Source organism: Frieseomelitta varia, unplaced genomic scaffold (genome assembly GCF_011392965.1).
Source record: "Frieseomelitta varia isolate USP_RPSP 00005682 unplaced genomic scaffold, Fvar_1.2 scaffold_160, whole genome shotgun sequence".
Lineage (NCBI taxonomy): Eukaryota > Metazoa > Arthropoda > Insecta > Hymenoptera > Apidae > Frieseomelitta > Frieseomelitta varia.
The window spans coordinates 123-19,263 of record NW_025109306.1 but is presented as its reverse complement, the minus strand read 5'-3'; the positions used below and the strand labels follow the sequence as shown (position 1 = coordinate 19,263).

Below are 19,141 nucleotides of genomic sequence, written 5' to 3'. Positions count from 1 at the left end.
GTACTTTTCATATCCTCAGAAACAACGGATATAATATTCAAAGTTATTGAGACACCTTGTATAAGCATTCGTACTTTTCATTTCCTCCGAAACAACGGATATAATATTCAAAGTTATTGAGACACCTTGTATAAGCAATCGTACTTTTCATATCCTCAGAAACAACGGATATAATATTCAAAGTTATTGAGACACCTTATTTAAACATTCGTACTTTTCATATTCTCAGAAACAACGGATATAATATTCAAAGTTATTAAGACACCTTGTATAAGCATTCGTACTTTTCATATCCTCAGAAACAACGGATATAATATTCAAAGTTATTCAGACACCTTATATAAACATTCGTACAATTGTTGGTTTAGCGTAAATTTCTAGTTTAGCAGCTTTCCCTCTCCAAATTTAGGCTATCTCGTTACCGTTTCTTTAACGAGAGGTTCATTCTATCACTGAAAAATAAGAAAGAAGAAAGATCAAAATCGGAGAAGGTCGAAAAAATTATAAACCAGCAGCGAACTAGGCAAAAATTGGGTGGTAAAAGCCTAAACCAGAAATTGACCAATTCTTTTTCACGGAAAATAATTTTCAGAGAATTCGTTATTACGTGATTGTTAATTTTCTTGTTTTTTTTTTTGCAGACTGTTCGATTGGAAGCCTGAACGCGCGCCTGGAGAGCCCCTGCGACACGAGAGGGTTGTAATCATAAAGAATCTGTTCTCGCCGGAAGACTTTGACAAGGAAGTCTCGTTACTGCTTGAATATCAACAGGACATCAGATCCGAGTGCCTGAAATGCGGCGACGTCCGAAAAGTTATTATTTATGACGTAAGTAATGAACCGTTAATGAACCCGGGTGGGGCTCGAGGAATTTTTCATTATAAAATACCTCGAGCGAGAGAAGTATTGAGAAACACGTTGCTCGAAACAACGTACTTATTAGATGAACTTCCCCAACGCAGATTGATACATTCACTTTGAAGTAGCATAACAAGCGGATAATTAGTTTAATCGCTTGGCTGTTAAAGTAAATGTAACGAAGCAATTAATCAGGCAGCATTACGAAATAGAATTTCATCCGCCGTGTCGTAAATTTATATGAAAACAAATCGAACGTTGATTATCGTATTAGCGTTTGAAAGGTCGCGTGAAAAAAAAAAAAAAAAAAAAAGAAAGGAGACAGAAAAACGGGGATCGATGTTGTAAAATGTCTGCGGTGAATTTCACTTGCAATTAATGTCTCATTAATATAAAATTGTATTGCAATTTTACTGACTGTAACTGAATGCTTTGCGAATTCTAAATGAATAAATATTGCGCCCGGTGCGAGATCTAGGTCAATTGGTAACGCGCATTCCGTGTCGCGTAAGTCATCACTGACCTATCGATGATCTTTCCAGTCCAGCCCTTTAATACCGTGGCTATTAAGAGTAATAGAATCGCGCTATGTTTCGTAACATCATCATTGTAGTGTCGAGACAACAACACACAGCAAAAGTTTTTTTTTTTTTTTTTGAATGCACGTATATTTGAAGTATTCGAGCATTTGAAAATTTTACAATCTCGCGACCCGCGGCTCAACCGAAATTGAATAAGAATTTTATTATTTGAATAATTTTAACCACAATGTCCCTTTTGTGGAGTAGTTATATTCGCGATGCAAGAGATTTTGAAGCACACGGAAATTAAAATGAGAACAGAAATTTTAGACGAGCATCTTGAAAATACTCTTCGTATTGCCACTACCAAATGGAATGATGAACTGGTATCTAAAAAAAACAGACTCGGTGTTCTTGTTAAAAGTTTTCATTAATGTAAATACATTTTTCCAATCAGTGTGTCGTTTCACTATAAAAATTTTGATGTTTTTAATATCGTCATAAGTAACATTATAGACTGAATTATAGATTGAACTGATAAAAGAATATGTAGACTATGTGTGGCTCTCGCCAAATTTTTGATCCAGAGAATATTTTTCAAGCCTCTCGTCGTCGTTCACCTTTGTCGATTCATGGCAATGTCGATTCAACACAAAAGAAATTATTACGAGTGGTAGTTGAAAAAAAAAAAAAGAAAACATTGTCGAGAGTCAGGTGAATGTCGCGCGTTCACGAGATAATAGATTTTAGATCGTTATTTTTCGCCAAGTCTCCCAGTTAATTCCTACGCGCGTCAGGCTGTTTCAAGCCGCCCTATTACCCTTTGGAGAATTACCTGACGACGCGCACCCTGTGATTAGTCAATGGTCGAGAGTAGTTACTTTCTCTGGAAATCGTTTCCAGCGATTACCGAACTAACCCGAACCGTTTCTGAAAGTTCCCTTTTCGTCCCAATTGCTACTACAGTTACTGCACATTCCAAGAGATAATCTGCCGTTCCACTCGAATTTCCTTTGATCGTCTTTCTTTCTCCGGAAATGCATTTCATGCGTGATGCGAGACAGAGAGAGAGAGAGAGAAAGAGTGCGATTGGAAGAATCAGGAGGAGTTTGAAACAGATGAAATAGATGTTTGTTTAAATAAACTGTCGCAGCGCTTGGAGGTTTGATTATTCAGAAATTTGGAAAGAATTCTGCCATGTATACACCGTCGTCTTTCGTTTCGTAAACTTCTCAATTAGCATTCACGGGGGGGGGGGGGGGGGGGGTAATTGTACTGCCTAATGGAAGGCGAGGAAGCGGGCAAGTTTCTAAAAGAGGGATTTCAGTAACCAGAGAGCGCAACTTCTCGAAAAAAAAGAGAAAGAAAAGGAAAAAAGAAGAACATCGGTATGGAAAGAAAAGAAAGAGAGAGAGAGAGAGAAAGAACGGCACACGGTGAATGGAGGACCGAAGAATGGCAGCGGAGAATAGAGTCGCGACAATGCTGGAAATACGTGCGATGGGGATCAAAAGCGACGTCGTGAAAGGGAGAGAAAATAACACCGGAGAAAGAATGCAAGAATATAACGTAAAAGTACGATGTTACAGATTCCACGAGCATTCTTTTCGCCACGTCGGAAATCCGAGGAGCGAGGACAGCTGTTGTCGTTGGCCTGGAAATGTTCGGCAACTTCCGTCGATTACAATGTTTTTTTAATTTGTGCAAGTTCAGCGGCGAAATTTGAAAGAAATCTCGGCCAACGAAGGACAATGAGTCGGTGACAAGGTGCAAGACGCGCAGCAAGAAGAAACGACGACGACGGTGGATACAACAAAGAAGCGCGACTGCTTCACGGTCGACGCGAATAAACCTTGGAAAAGGGATGACCTAACCCCATAAATTCGCAACGAGAGACACACCCAGTGTCGGCGGCGGGTCTCAGCCGCGTGAATCCATTCAATGTCAAAGTGAATTCCGTCGTGCGGGGGAGAGGGAGAGGGAGATGGAGAGGGAGAGGGAGAGGGAGAGGGAGAGGGAGGGCCAGTATCGCTGTATCCGTGTAGAAACGTGCGTTCGAGATCAAAAGCGGCGCGTGAAAGGAAATTTCGTGGCGGCCAATTTACCCGCGATCGTTGCTCTCCTCTCTCTCTCTCTCTCTCTCTCTCTCTCTCTGCCCCCGTATTTTCCAGGTCGCTTTCGAACCGCGCGCGGAACTTGGTAAAAAAAGAGAGAGCATGGAGGAAAAAACGAGGGAAGAGGAACGATGCCGATGCTCGTAAACCAAATTTATGAACAGACGATGCATTTTAGTCGGCATTCGCCGACTTCTCGCGAGATTCGGGGAACATCATTCCAGCGTAATATCCGGTTGCCTCTTTTTCGTCAGGCCGGTCGTCTTTGCTCCGCTTTCTTCCCTCTTTCTTTCTTTCTCTCTTCTCGTGTTCCTCTTTTTCTTTTTTTTTTTTGACTCCGTTGTGGAAAAGTTATGATCGATCGTGGTTTTGCGGAGAAATTTTTTTGGAGCGCAGTAAATTTCGTTGAACTGAATGTTCCTTCTTTGCTTATTTACTTTAAATTTACGAAGAAATTGAACGAACATATAGAGTTGTTTAGATAGGAAAAATCGAATATCCATAAAACGGGGGTTAATTTTACAGTTGTAAATATAGATGGACTTTGTTCTGTATTTGCAACGAAGGACGACGGATGAAACGAAGAGCGTGCCGATTGATCTAACGAGGTACAACGAAAAGAACAAAGGGAAAGAACAAAGAGAGCGCCGTGTCGCGCATGAGGTCAGACAGTAAAATTGATGTTCAAACCGAAGGCTCATAAATTGCGGTTTAAGTCTGAGGCACGAGGAAAGTATCGCGACGTGAGGCGAGACTCAAGTCGTAAAACTCGGATCCGTCTTGGTGCAAAAGTGGTTGCAATGCGAGTGAATCCATCTTTGTGTAATTAACTGAGCCATTGTTTAATTAACGCCTGCGTTTCGTTGGTTTCGTTGAGTCAGGTTTCAAGAGTAAAGTATAAAGCGAGCAAAGCGCGAAATAAATGAACGGCTACAAATATCTATCTAAGGAAATGTCTGTTTGTCAGCGTGAAAAATAAATTTTTATGAAATAGTATAATTTGTTAAAAAATTTTTAAATTATACTATTATAAATAGTATAATGTATAATTTATAAAAAAGAAATAAATTTTTATAAAATAGTATAATTTATAAAAAATAAATAAATTTTCATAAAATAATATAATTTATAAAAAAAAGAGATGTTCGTTACTAGAAAAAGGAATTTTTTTTATATTATTTGACTGATGTGTTTCATTTTGATGGAAGAAAAGTTTCAAGAGTTTGAGGGTAACTTTTGTTGCATATTTTGTTGCAGAGACATCCGGAAGGTGTAGCACAGGTAACATTTCGGGAGCCAGCGGAAGCACAGGCGTGCGTTCAATTGTTGAACGGTCGTTGGTTCAGTCAGAGGAAAATATCGGCAGAAATCTGGGACGGCAAGACGAGATACAAGTAAGTTTATCCGTTGCTTTTTCTCCCTGCTGTCGGTTTTACCGACACAACCAGAGCTGAGCTTGGCTTGGTCGATAATTAACCATCGAGGTTCATTTTCCTTCTGAAACCGCTTCTTCGCTCCTCGAATTTGATTTACCGACACAAATTTTTGAAAAAGTACTCGAATTTACTTTTCACATGCAAACTTTCAATTTTTCAATTTTCTCGTCTTGATTTATAAATTTTGAAATGATTTCAGAAAATATGTGGTACACACGTTATATTTTAAAATATGTTAAACATATGTGAAGGACGTAAATCTTAATGCAATTAATAATTTCTAAAGTGAAATTTCATTTAAGCAGTCAGGATATCAAAATTGAAAAAAAAAAGTTTAACAATGTGATAATTATTGCTATAAATTATTATCTGAATGATTTCTTTATGCACTCAATGTCTAAGAAGATAAATAGGTGTTGTTTTATTCACAATTAAAAGGTATTAATTGCACTTAATGACTGATGCTGTTTTTGTATTAACTGCTGCTAACGTTGCCACCTTACTGTGTTGCGATCGATAACGTCGAAAATGAGAAAAATTATATAATAATATCTATTCCTTTATTTGAGCAATTAGTTTTATAACGATTATAAATTTATACATTTTTATCGTACATGACGCCAGAAATATTTATTAAATATTATTTTCATATATCTTGTTATCATACACAGGATTCCACATTACCGACTTTCATGCTCCTATGAAATTTTGTACAGTTTTCTCAATATTATTTATTACTATAAATTTGTATTATTTAATTATTTTATTTATTTATTCAATAATTTATTTTTTCTCAATATTATAATTACTATAAATTTGTATTTAATTATTTTATTTATTTATTTTATTTATTCATTCTGTTAACCACAATGAAATTGAGAGTTTCAATTCTTCCAGAATTTAATAACAGCCCAACTACACTTGACACATTGCCAATTAATTTTCATTACATCACTCTCGTTTTTAATTATTAAAATTTCAACTCGTAACTGCTTTTATTACTTTCGTAGCTACCTATCTTCCGAAAAACCGCCCTTCATTTTGTAATACTTTCTAATCATCTGTCGTTCATTTTAGGTCTAAGAAAATCTTCTTATCAAATCTCTTATAATTTTTATCAATTTTCAATTTCCCTTCTGAATTAATCCAACCAACGCACAGCCGAGCAGAGCGGATGATGATGACGGGGCTCGTCAAAACGATTTCTTCTTCTTTTTAGGATTGCAGAAACCGACGCGGAAACAGAAGCCAGAATTGCCAAGTGGGATCAGTATCTGGACGACGGACAGGAGGAGCCGCAACAGAAAGTCGCGAAGACTAAGAACAAAGGAGAGGAGAAACAAGAGGGAACGGTGAAGAATTCTGAAAAAACGGAGACGACGAAACGGTCAAATATCGCGGAACGTGCAACGACAGAGGAAGTTGCGAGAGGAACCGAGGCATCGTCGAATTCCGAGCATTCTTCTGGGGATTTAGTTAGTAATAACGACTGAATTAAGGAAAACTCCAATTAACGGTGGCAAATTGTATCGCGGGGCAAGGACTACGTTTAAAGAACAAATGATTTAAACGACAGTGATTAAGAGTAACGTTCACGATCACGATTAGAGGATATTGCAGCTGACTTGTATCTCGTTTGTTGAACACCCAAGTACTATATTGTATTATATAGCTCCATAGTCATCATGTTGTCGTTACTCGGATGAAACGAAATAAAGGAGAGTAATTTTCCCTGTAACCTATGGTTCGTTGATTTCTCCTCTCTTTCGTTTTTATCACTCTTATCCTAAAGTTTCCTTGTTGCCACAGGTGAAACATTCGTTATTCGAATTAATTATTAAAGCGTGATTTAAACGTAAGCTATAATTTTAGAAAATAATTTCAGCTCTTCGATTACACCGTCTCCAGTATTATAAAATGTTATTAAGGATACCTCGTTCATATAGCTATAATTTTAGAAAATAATTTCAATTCTCCAGCTAAACATCTCCTGCACCATAAATTATTGTCAAAGATACCTCGTTCCTGCAATGATATTCATTCCATCAATTATATCGCAATATCTTTCTATACGACTTCATCCATGTGTTTCCCATTTTCCAGAAGTGTCACGAAACGACAGCCTGATTCACCGTGGCGATCGGGCGCGACGTCAACGAGAAATTCCATCCGTTTGAATGGTTTCCATGATAGATTCGAACCGGTCGGTTCCCATCAACGGCCAACGAGGCCGGTCCCGCCGCGGCATCGCGGTTCGGCGACAGAAGAAGAGCCGACGGAATCGCGTTTTTTGATAGATCAGCGACAGCATCTCACGAACCGAGGTCCCACGAACCAGCTGAGCACACGGATCGGTCGGAATGCCGAAATAGCAAATTAGGGGATTCCAGGAGATCTGTCCTCTCCCTTTCCCTTCTTTCTTTCCTCCTCTTTGCACTCGTTCGAACGCTTTGTCCTCGTCCGCCCCTGAACAACCACGCGAATCAGCCTCAGCCCTTTCGAACAAACTTAATCTAGCAGATGATCTATTGTTTCGTAATAACATCGATTATCGTGGATTATCTGCACGACTGTTTTCTTCTTCGCACAACTTCTTTTTTCTTTTTCTTTTTTTTTTTTTTCGTTACATTGTTGTCTTCCCCCCCCTTTTTTTTTTTTTTTCACAGTTGCTGAATCGTTTGCTCCGAAGAAAACTCGACGTCATTTTATTTTGTAATTTTAATAATTTACGAGAAGTCATTTTTTATTCATTTCGAGTTTCTTTGAGTTAACGATCATTGTAAAATTACTGGCGAGCTAATGGAAGGCGACGTTTTGCACTTGGAGTGACAGAAACGCAACATTATTTCCACATCGGCGAAGATTGCACAACAACAGGTATTCAACAAGCCGCTTCAAAGATCCATATTTAACACAATGGCTGCATAAGTGCATTTCAAGTTTAATCCCTGCGGCACAATTGTGCCGCGTCCGTGCGTTGAATTCGCAATAATTCAACCTGGCTGTTGGCGTTGCTGCGCTGGATGCTCGCTAGCAAAAAAAGCCACCATCGGTCTTTTTCATTAGTAAATTATGCTTCACGGTATAGAGCAAGAACATTCCAGTCGTTTTAATTACATTATTTCAGTCCACGTTAAAATAACTGAAACGCTAATGAAATAGATCCTCAGTTTCCTGGTTTCGAGGTATTTCGCGAATTCTTTTTTTTTTTTTTTTTTTTAAGCAAGGAAACTAAGTGTCTATTACTTTCACCGTAAATGCGAATTCTCGAAATGTTAATATTTCATTAACAAAGGGATAATTTGCAGTTTCATCTGATACCGGAGGTACTGAAACGTACGTTTAGTATAGTTTGAAGGTTATTTTCACAATCTAGAGAGAATGTATCGTGTAAGTGAACGATAGATGATGGCACTTTTGAAAATTCAAAATTTAAAATCTCCAAATTTTATATTGTACAAAAAACTGAAAATTACTTCATAATTTTATTATCTCAATTTTTAGTTATTTTATATAACTTTTATATTTTACTTACTAATTACTTCATAATTTTATTATTTCAGTTTTAGTTATTTTAAAGTCTCCAAATTTTATATTATATAAAAAACTGAAAATTACTTCACAATTTTATTATTTCAATTTTTAGTTATTTTATATAATATAATATACCTATAATATACCTTAAATTCTAAAATGTATATAACATAATTTGAGGGTTGAAATTCCATTTCCACAAGCTAAGAAAAAACCCATCGTACCAGAATTAAAAGATGATACACAGATACTTCTGAAAAGTTGAGAATCTAATTTCTCCAAACTCTGAAAATAACTTTCAGTTCGTCATGTATCACGAAAATGTACATTCACCCTCTGTACGTCCAACTTATTCCTCCCATTCCTCACGTCCTACCTAATGGAACAATACCACCTTCAAAAACCACCCCATCATCAATCACATCAAAACCCAAAGCGAAATTTCAAGTTATTACAACGTTCATCGCACACCGACAATCAAGCCCCCGAGCTTCAACATCCTCTTCTTCACCTTTCAAATAACCAACTCTCCGAAAAACACACTCCCCTTTGCTTCGAGATCCATCGTCAGCTTTCTCTCGCTCGTAACGTTGTCTATCGTTGGCCCGGGTGCATCCATCCTTCCCCTCCCCATGGACGAAACGAGCAAGCATATTTCAGACGTCTCGTCCCATTGAGAGCGACTCTTAAGAGGTGGGGGAGGGGAACAATCCTCCCCTGGTCCGGCAATATCACCGACGAATTTAATGCCCGACTATTAGCAACGGGGTGCGGCTGGCGCATTGTTCGAGTGGCCACGTGCAGGATGACTGCCCCGTCGAGGAAACGTTTGATCGTCCAACTGGCACAGGGACAGACGGAGTGAAAGAGAGAAAAACGACGGAGGGAGAGAAAAGCGAGGGAAAGAAAGGACGCGCGCGTCGTGTCACACTTGTCCGGGGGGGAGGGGGGGGGGGTTATTGGATTTGGAACACGGTGGGTTGCAAGGGAGGGTGGTTCTTCACGGACCTGCCGCGTTACACGGCAGATTAGGCGCCGGATACGACTGGCGGATTCACCACGGTCAAGTGTCGAGGAGGCACCGACACTGTTTGCTTGCGTCGCCTTCCACCGTTGATCGCCGTAACATTGCCGTTAATCGGATTTGCGACGCTGGAGGATCGTTCGTGGGGTTGCGTACAAGGTTCTTCTGCTGTGTTTATCCTCTTGCGCTGGAACGACGTGCCGCGCACGTCGAGAATTTTTTGTCCCAAAATTGTCACATTTCCTCAGTTTTAGGTACATTTTAAGTAAAACAAGACAGGCAAAACAAATAATAAATTTATAACATCTCAATAATTTTTGTCGTACCGACTGTATACGGGTCTGGTCACTCGTTATGGTCCGCAATCGGCTGCCAGCGCAAGTGGTTATGAAGAATCGTTAATCTCTTGCGCTGGAACAACGTGCCACGCATGTCGAGAATTTTTTGTCCCAAAGTTGCAATATCTTGGCAGTTTTAAGTATAACCCAGGCGAAACAAATAATAAATTTATTACTTCTCAATAATTTTTATCCACTGATATACCCACATGAGTTCGAAAAGAAAGAGAAAGCGACGAATTACTGTATACGAGTCTGGTCACTCTTTGTGGTCCGCAATCGGTTGCCAGTGCAAGTGGTTATGAAGAATCGTTAATCTCTTGCGCTGGAATGACGTGCCGCGCACGTCGAGAATTTTTTGTCCCAAAATTGTCACATTTCCTCAGTTTTAAATATACTTTAAGTAAAACAAGACAGGCAAAACAAATAATAAATTTATCACTTCTCAATAATTTTTATCCGGTGATATCACAGCGACATGAGTTCGAAAAGAAAAAGAAAACGACGAATTACTGTATACGAGTCTGGTCACTCGTTATGGTCCGCAATCAGTTGCCCCAGCGCAGGTGGTTATGAGGAATCGTTAATCTCTTGCGCTGGAACAACGTGCCACACACGTCGAGAATTTTTTCTCTCAAAATTGCAATATCTTGGCAGTTTTAAGTATAACCCAGGCAAAACAAATAATAAATTTATTGCTTCTCAATAATTTCTATCCAGTGATATCATACCAACATGAGTTCAAAAAGAAAAAGAAAAAGAAAGCGACGAATTATTGTATACGGTCGCTCGTTATGGTCCGCGTATGGTTTCTTAAATCGTAATATTTAGATATTCTTAGATCGTAAATTTCTTAGAATATTTAGACATTCATCATCAGTGTTTAGAGATTTTTTAGTAGGAAGAAAGTGAAAGTTTTTAAAATTTTAATTTTTATAGCAACGACATTTTTTTGATCTTACATTTGCTAAATAAGTGTACCTTGTTTTTAATTTATGAATGGGATTTGCGATACTGGAGAATTGTTCGTATGGTGGTGTCTCAGATATTTGCTGTGTTCGTAAGGAATCGTTAAATGGAGCAGATCGCCGGGTAAGTTTCTTAGATTGTAATTTAGATTCGGTGTTAAGATTCCTAACAGGTGAAGTAGGAAAGCAGTGCAACTTTTTAACATGCTAATTTTCATGGTAACGAAATTTTTTGTAAATCTTATATTTACTGAACAAGTGTACCTTCGTTTTCTTTAATTTATGAACTGGATTTCCGATACTAAAGGATCGTCCGTGCGTACAAGATTCTTAGATATCTGCCGTGTTGAACGAGGCAGATCACTTTGCTGATAAATTTCTCAGATTATAACACGCTACCAGTGTTAAAATATTTTGTGAAACTTCAAGATTTTTTAACAATCGATTGGAAAAGTTTCTAAAATTTTAATTTTTATGGCAACGGCCGATCTTTTTATACGTTTTACTGATTGTAACTGTGCCTATCCTTAACTAACCAAATCCCTCTCTATTCCAGAAACTCCAACTCCCGTCTCCATCGAATCTTCGCGAATCTCCACAGTCAACACAACCTGAACTATCGATCGCAAGATCCTCGCTTCGATCGCCTGAAACGGCCTCTGAAAGTTGGAGCATCGGATTTCCATCGGGGAGCAGGCGCGCGGCGGGAAAATTTGCAAGCGGCGGCAGAGCTCCGGTAGTTCGTCTCTTCTTGGAGGCTCGGCTCGGCAAATTAAGCTTCCCAAAACACCGCGAAACTGTTAATTAAGACTCATTATGCGCGCGGCCTGGCTGAGCCTGTCCGGGGTTTGGGGGTTGGAAGCGGCGAAAGGGTGGCGAACCGAGCTACCTACGGACGCGACACAGACAGACAAACGGACAGGCAGAACAGGCGAATAACCAACAACCGAGACACACACACAGAGAGAGAGAGAGAGAGAGAGAGATGAGACGAAAAGAAGAAGCTAGAGAGGAGAGATGGAAAGAGACGGTAGGTCCGGTCGTGGCAGAGCCACACAAGAGGAGAGGGAGAGGGAGAGGAAGAGAGAGAGAGAGAGAGAGAGAGCGAGGAGTCTCGGACGAGCCCAGAGAGCTAGAGCTAGAGCCCAGAGCCCAGAGGAGTCAGAGCCAGAGGAAGAGGAAGAGGCGTTGGTGGTGATGGAGGAGGAAGAGCAGCGGGATGGTTTAACCCGAGTAGGAACTTCTTAATACCGCGACAGCGGCAGTCGGGTTCATTGTGGGATCAATACAGAGACGACCAAGCGTAGGAGTGGCAACCGTCGCCTCATTGGACGTGGTGTTCCCGCACGTTGATTGGCCGCCGGCGGAACTACCAGGAGGCGTTTCCTTTGCCGTTTGCCCCTCTGTCGGGGTGAACGAAAGGGGGAGGCCAGGCCCTGACCCTCGCCGGCGGAAGGAGTGAACACGCGGCAAGCGAAAAAGACGGAGCGCCGCGCGGCGCGACCAGTTGGAAAAAGACGGCCGACCGGTCGACGGTGAGGGTGACACGACGCCGGGGGGTTCAGTCTGTGTTCGCCCATCAGAGACACATCACCAGGCCACGATACGGTCCGGTTACGTCTCTCCTCGTCGCGAGGGTAGTCTCTCCTTGCAGCCAGGTGTTACGTGTGCCCACAGCCAAAACCAAAATCCATCTCACCGTTGCTGTCCACGCTCTGTCCAAGCTTCACGCGTGCGTTTGGTGATTGATTCCGATGACACCTCGACTGTGGTCCTTCCATGTGCACGCGTTACCATTTCCAACGGAGTAGAGATTCTCGTGGCTTTTCCAGGAGTACCTTGAAAGGAAAGTTTTCGTCGTCGAGGTTTGGGTTCGGTGTGACTCGTTCTCGGACGTCGTTTCGATTGTCGAGCGTCGTAAACGCCACGGAGACGACAAGAGTACGACACGTGAATTCGAAGAGAAAAACCAAGCGTATCATCGTACGCGTGCTCCGCGTTGTCGGATCTGTCACGGGAAAACACATCGATGGTACATTCACAGTGGTAAACGTGAACATCCAGTGAAACGCAACTTCGTCCTTCTGACCGATTACAGTGCTTACTGACCAAAACAGTGCGTTCGAAATACCGTGTTGACAGCCATCAACCCGAGAAAACCCAGCGAAACGCCAGTCCCTCGTTCTCACTCGGCTGCCCGTTACGAGCAAAAACTTACTCGCTCGTCCATTTTCCACAACAATGCTCCATTCGGCGTGCTAGAGTCGAACGTGCAAAAACCTCGCACGAGACTCAAACTCACACACGCAACACAGAGAATCGAGAGCAGAGCGAGTCGTCATTCGTCGACCAAGTGCCGTGCCGCGAAGATGCGCCGATCAGCCTGACGCTTTCCAACGTTCGGTCGGTGTTTTGATTGATCGAGCTGGTCAAGGGGCGATCGAAGGCAAGGTAAAAGGGCACACCGAGTAGAGGAAGAGAGAGAAAAAGACAGAGAGATAGAGAGAGCAGGATTGGAGAACGAAGTGGACGAAGTGGAAAGAAAAGATAGTGTACGAACGGGTGGTGCGACGTTCGGGTACGCACGTCGGCAGGCCGGCTCTGGGGTGCCGGGCCCGGGCGGGGTGATGAGCTGTTCCGAGGTGATGTATCAATATTATCCTTACCTCTACCAGAGGCCACCGCCGCCGCCGCCGCCGCACCCGACTCACCCTCACACGGCCCCGCACACCCATCCCCACGCGAATCCGCATGCGGCCCACGACAGTCCCACCAGGTCGGCCTCATTTCAATCGTTTTCCGCCGCCGCCGCCACCGCCACGCACCAGTACGACAGGGTGAGTTTCCTCTACTTCATTCCCTTTTTTTTTTTCATTTTCTTCTTCCTTTTCTTTCGACACATTGTTCACCGGTTGACGAGTTAACTCGTGTCTGCACTGGCTATTTGAATCTCTCGAACCGCCACGCGCGTCGAGAATTTCTTTGTTCCAAAATTGTTCTAATATTCTCTTCAGTTTCGAGTATACCTAAGTGAAACAAAATAGGCGAAACAAGTGATAAATTGATTGCTTCTCAATAATTTCTGTCCGGTGATGTTGTATATAGAATTGTTGTATACGGTTGGGTCGCTCGTTATGGTTCGCAATCGGTCGCCAGCGCAACTGGTTAATTTTCGACATTCGGGGTAGCGCAGAATGTTGCGAATGTTCTTTCTTCGTCGTGTTCGATTCGCTTTGTTATAGAAAAAGAAAATTACTTTTGTTGATATTCAGGTTTTTTTCAACGTGCGATTTTAGTGCTGCAAAAATTTCAATCACGACAGATTCTCGACGGCGAAGAAGTTTTCAATGAATTACACGCAGATTCCTTAGCTGATTGTCCGAGTGATTTTGAAATTGATCATAGTGATGTGGAAATTGATTCGAAACGGCAAATTTGCAAAAACTGTTGTGTATCATATCAAAATGAAATTACTAAAATTTAGTAAAACTATTTTATAAATAATATATACAAGGGATATACAAAGTTTTATTGAAATTCATTCTGTATAAATAAGTTAATATCGAAGTTTATTATTTAGACTGTTTCACTTTCATACTCAGTTACGAAAATAACAGCTGGTGACACGAGATAGCTTCTGCGTAAAATTACCAGTCGACAATGTGTTAACATTTTATCGATCGGCATCCGAATGATCGGATTTCTTTTTTCTTTTTTTATAATGCCAGCGACTTTATCGACTGGAATCTGACTATTCTGAATATTTCTCGAAACTAGTGCTTGCTAGATTGAATTAACGATGTATCAATTATGTCGTTGTTCGCTTTTACTGTTACTGATCGCTATTCGAATATTTTGAAATTACTCCCTCGCTCTATAATGAATCAGACTGATGAAAATGAAATACCAGCGAGTATTGTAGCACTACTACTTGACTAGTGTAGCATGTAGGCTTGACCACGGCCGATAAATAAAGTGTTGAAAATATGATTGATGCGTATTTGTACGAATTTGGTGTTTGAAGTCAGTAGTTAGTGGATACAGTTTCCGAGAATGTGTCCAAAGTTTATTCATCAGACAAACAAGTAGGATGAACAAGCGATGGTCACAGCAGGTGCTCAATGTAGTATTAAAAAAGTAAATCGATATAGTGAACGTTTAACAAACGTGAAAAATCCGTATTTGAGATTCTTGTTTCCTCGAGTGAAAGAAATGATACATATGTTTGCCCTAAGAACAAAATTCGGAGAATTTCGTTGTGTGCTGTTTTGAAGAAGTGAAGAATCGGAGAGTAAATTCTCTGTGAGCATCCTGGAATGTCAACAGTTAAGTAGCATGAGTTTGTAAATGTTTTCGTTCATGTGCGACTTCCCAGTCGCTAAGAATACTCGCTCAGTTTATTTTGACGAATTTGCGCGAGTTTCGAAGAAAGAAACTCTTTATGACAAAATGTGTCCACTGTGGCCTAACAGATTCGAGAGATCAGGGCTTGTAAACGTGTGCATAGTTTCTTAAGAATGTCGGTTTGTCCGAATATACGCAACCACTAAGCAATTGTAGCCTAAAGCGGTGTATCGGAGAAGCAAAAAGTTGGAAATCGTTCAGAACCACGAAGTGAACGAATTGGAGGGAAGAATGGAATTTTTAAATAGTATTAAAAGTTAGGTTTAAATAGTTATCGAGGTAAAGATAAGAGCGTACTTTGCAGACAGAGTGTAAAATGTTTGAAGAATATTTTTCTACGACGACTTTAACATTGGAACTATCAAAATGTCCAAAATGACCAATTTGTAATTTTCTGTTGGATATTTTACAGACGTGTCGTTAGAGCATTAAAATATTAAATTTCTAGCATTAAAAAATAATTGTAGAACTGAGAATTTGACGAGTGATTTTCTTTCTCGAACTACCAATGGCCAAAATGACCAATTTGTAATTTTTGTTGGATATTTTACAGACGTGTCGTTAGACTTTTCACAAAATGTAGAAATAAAACTTTGTGTATTGTAAAGTCTTTTATCTTTCTCTATTTTAACATCTCTGGTTGGAAATTTCATGTTTTAATCGCCGGTAGTTCTAACATTAAAAAATAACTGTAGGGCTGAGAATTTTCTTTCAACGACTTCAACACTGGAACTACCAAAATGGTCAAAATGACCAATTTGTAATTTTTGTTTGATATTTTACAGACGTGTCGTTAGACTTTTCACAAAATGTAGAAATAAAACTTTGTGTATTGTAAAGTCTTCTATCTCTCTCTATTTTAACATCTCTGGATGGAAATTTCATGTTTTAATCGCCGGTAGTTCTAACATTAAAAAATAACTGTAGGGCTGAGAATTTGACGAGTGATTTTCTTTTAACGCCTTCAACACTGGAACTACCAAAATGGTGAAAATGACCAATTTGTAATTTTTGTTAGATATTTTACAGACGTGTCGTTAGACTTTTCACAAAATGTACAAATAAAACTTTGTGTATTGTAAAGTCTTCTATCTCTCTCTACTTTAACATCTCTGGTTGGAAATTTCATGTTTTAATCGCCGGTAGTTCTAACATTAAAAAATAACTGTATGGCTGAGAATTTGACGAGTGATTTTCTTTCAACGACTTCAACACTGGAACTACCAAAATGGTCAAAATGACCAATTTGTAATTTTTGTTGGATATTTTACAGACGTGTCTCGTTAGACTTTTCACAAAATGTACAAATAAAACTTTGTGTATTGTAAAGTCTTCTATCTCTCTCTACTTTAACATCTCTGGTTGGAAATATCATGTTTTAATCGCCGGTAGTTCTAGCATTAAAAAATAATTGTAGGGCCGAGAATTTAACGATTCTGAGTGATTTCCTTTCAACAACCTTCACGAAGAGCTACTGTTTCTTAATTGACATTCGATGATACTTTCAAATATCAGTCCCTTTCTCTCCACGCAAACAACAGATTCTCTCTCCCGAGCAATCGTTGCCATGTTCCATTGCCGTTCCGCGTAGAAAGCCGAAGACGAGAGAGACTACAAACACGAACGATTTTGCCTTCACGCGTCGTCGAGAGTTGTTGAGAATTTAGACGTCAACGGCTCGTCAGTACCCTGTCCCTGGCACATTATTCATAAGCGTACGGGCGCTGTCACACGGGACACGGATCGCGCGGCTTGTCCTCGTCTCGAGATTACAAGCTGGTCGCGCGTTTGCACGCGTTTGTGCCCGCCTCTAAAAAGGACCACGACAGCCACCAGAGCTGGCGGTGCTCGTTGAACTCGTCGTTCGACTCCCGATTTCGAGTTCTCGTAGTCACTTCTGCAACTTCGTACGGATTACCGATTGCGCAATGCTCCTGCGAACGTTCGCCTCCGGGCCGCGTGATTTTTGTTTCGTCGTCGCGACGGCGTGTAGCCTTTTTGTGGCCTGGGGTCCGCCGAATTTCGACGATTGCGCGCACTGTCCTTGTCGAAGGCGTAGTTTTCGTTTCGTTCAATTGAAGTGAGAGTCCTTTTCACATCGAGCAGCCTCCTCTCTGCGTTTCTATTGTTGGATTCGTTGTGTTCGTTCTACGTTGGATTCTATTCATATTATTGGATCGTGGATCGTTGCATCGCTCGAGATTGAGAATTGGATTACTTCTAATTTCAAACGCGTATCTGTTTCATATATAGTTTGTTTAATATCGCAATCGGCGTGCCGAGCATTGTTTAAAATTCCCAAAATAGCGGGCGATATTTATATTTAAATTGCGACAGCTCACGAGCCAAGCACCGACGAATGACGATAATTCGTCACCGGAATAAAGAATGGTGCAAAGTGTGAAATGTCAGCGTAGAAAAATCGTTTAATCGATGCATATCGATTTTTATCGTGGAACAGGTGGAATCCAGTATTACTTCCATATTCGATTATAGTAGTTTCTATTAACACTGTGCGTGCGTAGATCCTTGTGCAGTTAACACTGAAATCACCAAAGTGGTCAAAATGATCAATTTGTAATCTTTGCAGGAATTTTAGTAGATATAAAATGGTGTACTTTTAAAAATGTAAATGATTTTTCGAGAAATGTGTAAATGAAAGCCTGCGTAATAAAGCTTTATTATATAATAATTATATATAATAATTTACTACTATAATCTGTATTATAATAAATATTTATTATTATAATATATATTATAATAGAAGCTTGTATTATGGTAGATATAAAATGATGTATTTTTAAAAATTTAAATGATTTTTCGAGAAATGTGTAAATGAAAGCTTGTGTAATAAAGCTTTATTATATAATACTTATATATAATAATTTATTACTATAATCTATATTATAATAAATATTTATTATTATAATATATACTATAATAGAAGCTTGTATTATAGTAGATATAAAATGGTGTATTTTTAAAAATTTAAATGATTTTTCGAGAAATGTGTAAATCAAAGCTTGTGTAATAAAGCTTTATTATATAATAATTATATATAATAATTTACTACTATAATCTATATTATAATAAATATTTATTATTATAATATATATTATAATAGAAGCTTGTATTATGGTAGATATAAAATGATGTATTTTTAAAAATGTAAATGATTTTTCGAGAAATGTGTAAATGGAAGCTTTATTATATAATAATTGTATATAATAATTTATACTATAATCTATTATAATAAATATTTATTATTATAATATATATTATAATAGAAGCTTGTATTATAGTAGATGTAAAATGATGTATTTTTAAAAATTTAAATGATTTTTTGAGAAATGTGTTAAATGAAAGCTTATGTAATAAAGCTTTATTATATAATAATTATATATAATAATTTACTACTATAATCTATATTATAATAAATATTATTATTTATTATTATATATTATAATAGAAGCTTGTATTATAGTAGATATAAAATGGTGTATTTTTAAAAATTTAAATTTTTCGAAAAATGTGTAAATAAAAGCGAATAATAAAGCTTTATTACATATAATAATTTACTATTATAATCTATATTATAATCTCTATTATAATAAACCTATATTATAATAAACATTTACTATTACGATATATATATTATAATAAAAGCTTGTATTATAAAACTTTTCCATTTTTTTGCTCTAACGTTTCTGACGAAAAATTTCATGTTTCGCTCGTCGATAGTTTTAGCGTTGATACCACGGCCGATCGTGGATATCGGCGAACGTTGAAATCTTGTTGGACAGGTCGCCGCCGCCCGTGGGATTATGACACCCCGCATGACAGTATTTGTTACGATATTTCAAGCGCCGTAAGCGTTGTACACGCGCCGCGTCGTGCCGGCACCAGATTGGAATTAGCCGAGTGTTGTTTCGAAACTGGAGGAA

General features: G+C 39.2%; 1 protein-coding gene across 3 annotated transcripts in view; it reads left to right on the top strand.

Annotated features, from left to right (window-relative positions):
* Positions 1-6,665, top strand: part of LOC122537059 (HIV Tat-specific factor 1-like) — a 27,147-nt gene extending 20,482 nt beyond the window's left edge. For all 3 annotated transcript variants that reach the window (XM_043669986.1, XM_043669971.1, XM_043669979.1), the window contains 3 exons: positions 642-828; positions 4,751-4,887; positions 6,149-6,665. In XM_043669986.1, the coding sequence (XP_043525921.1) occupies positions 642-828; positions 4,751-4,887; positions 6,149-6,422 (598 nt within the window). In that variant the 3' untranslated portion in view covers positions 6,423-6,665. The remainder of the gene's footprint in view (positions 1-641; positions 829-4,750; positions 4,888-6,148) is intronic.
* Positions 6,666-19,141: the final 12,476 nt, after the last annotated feature.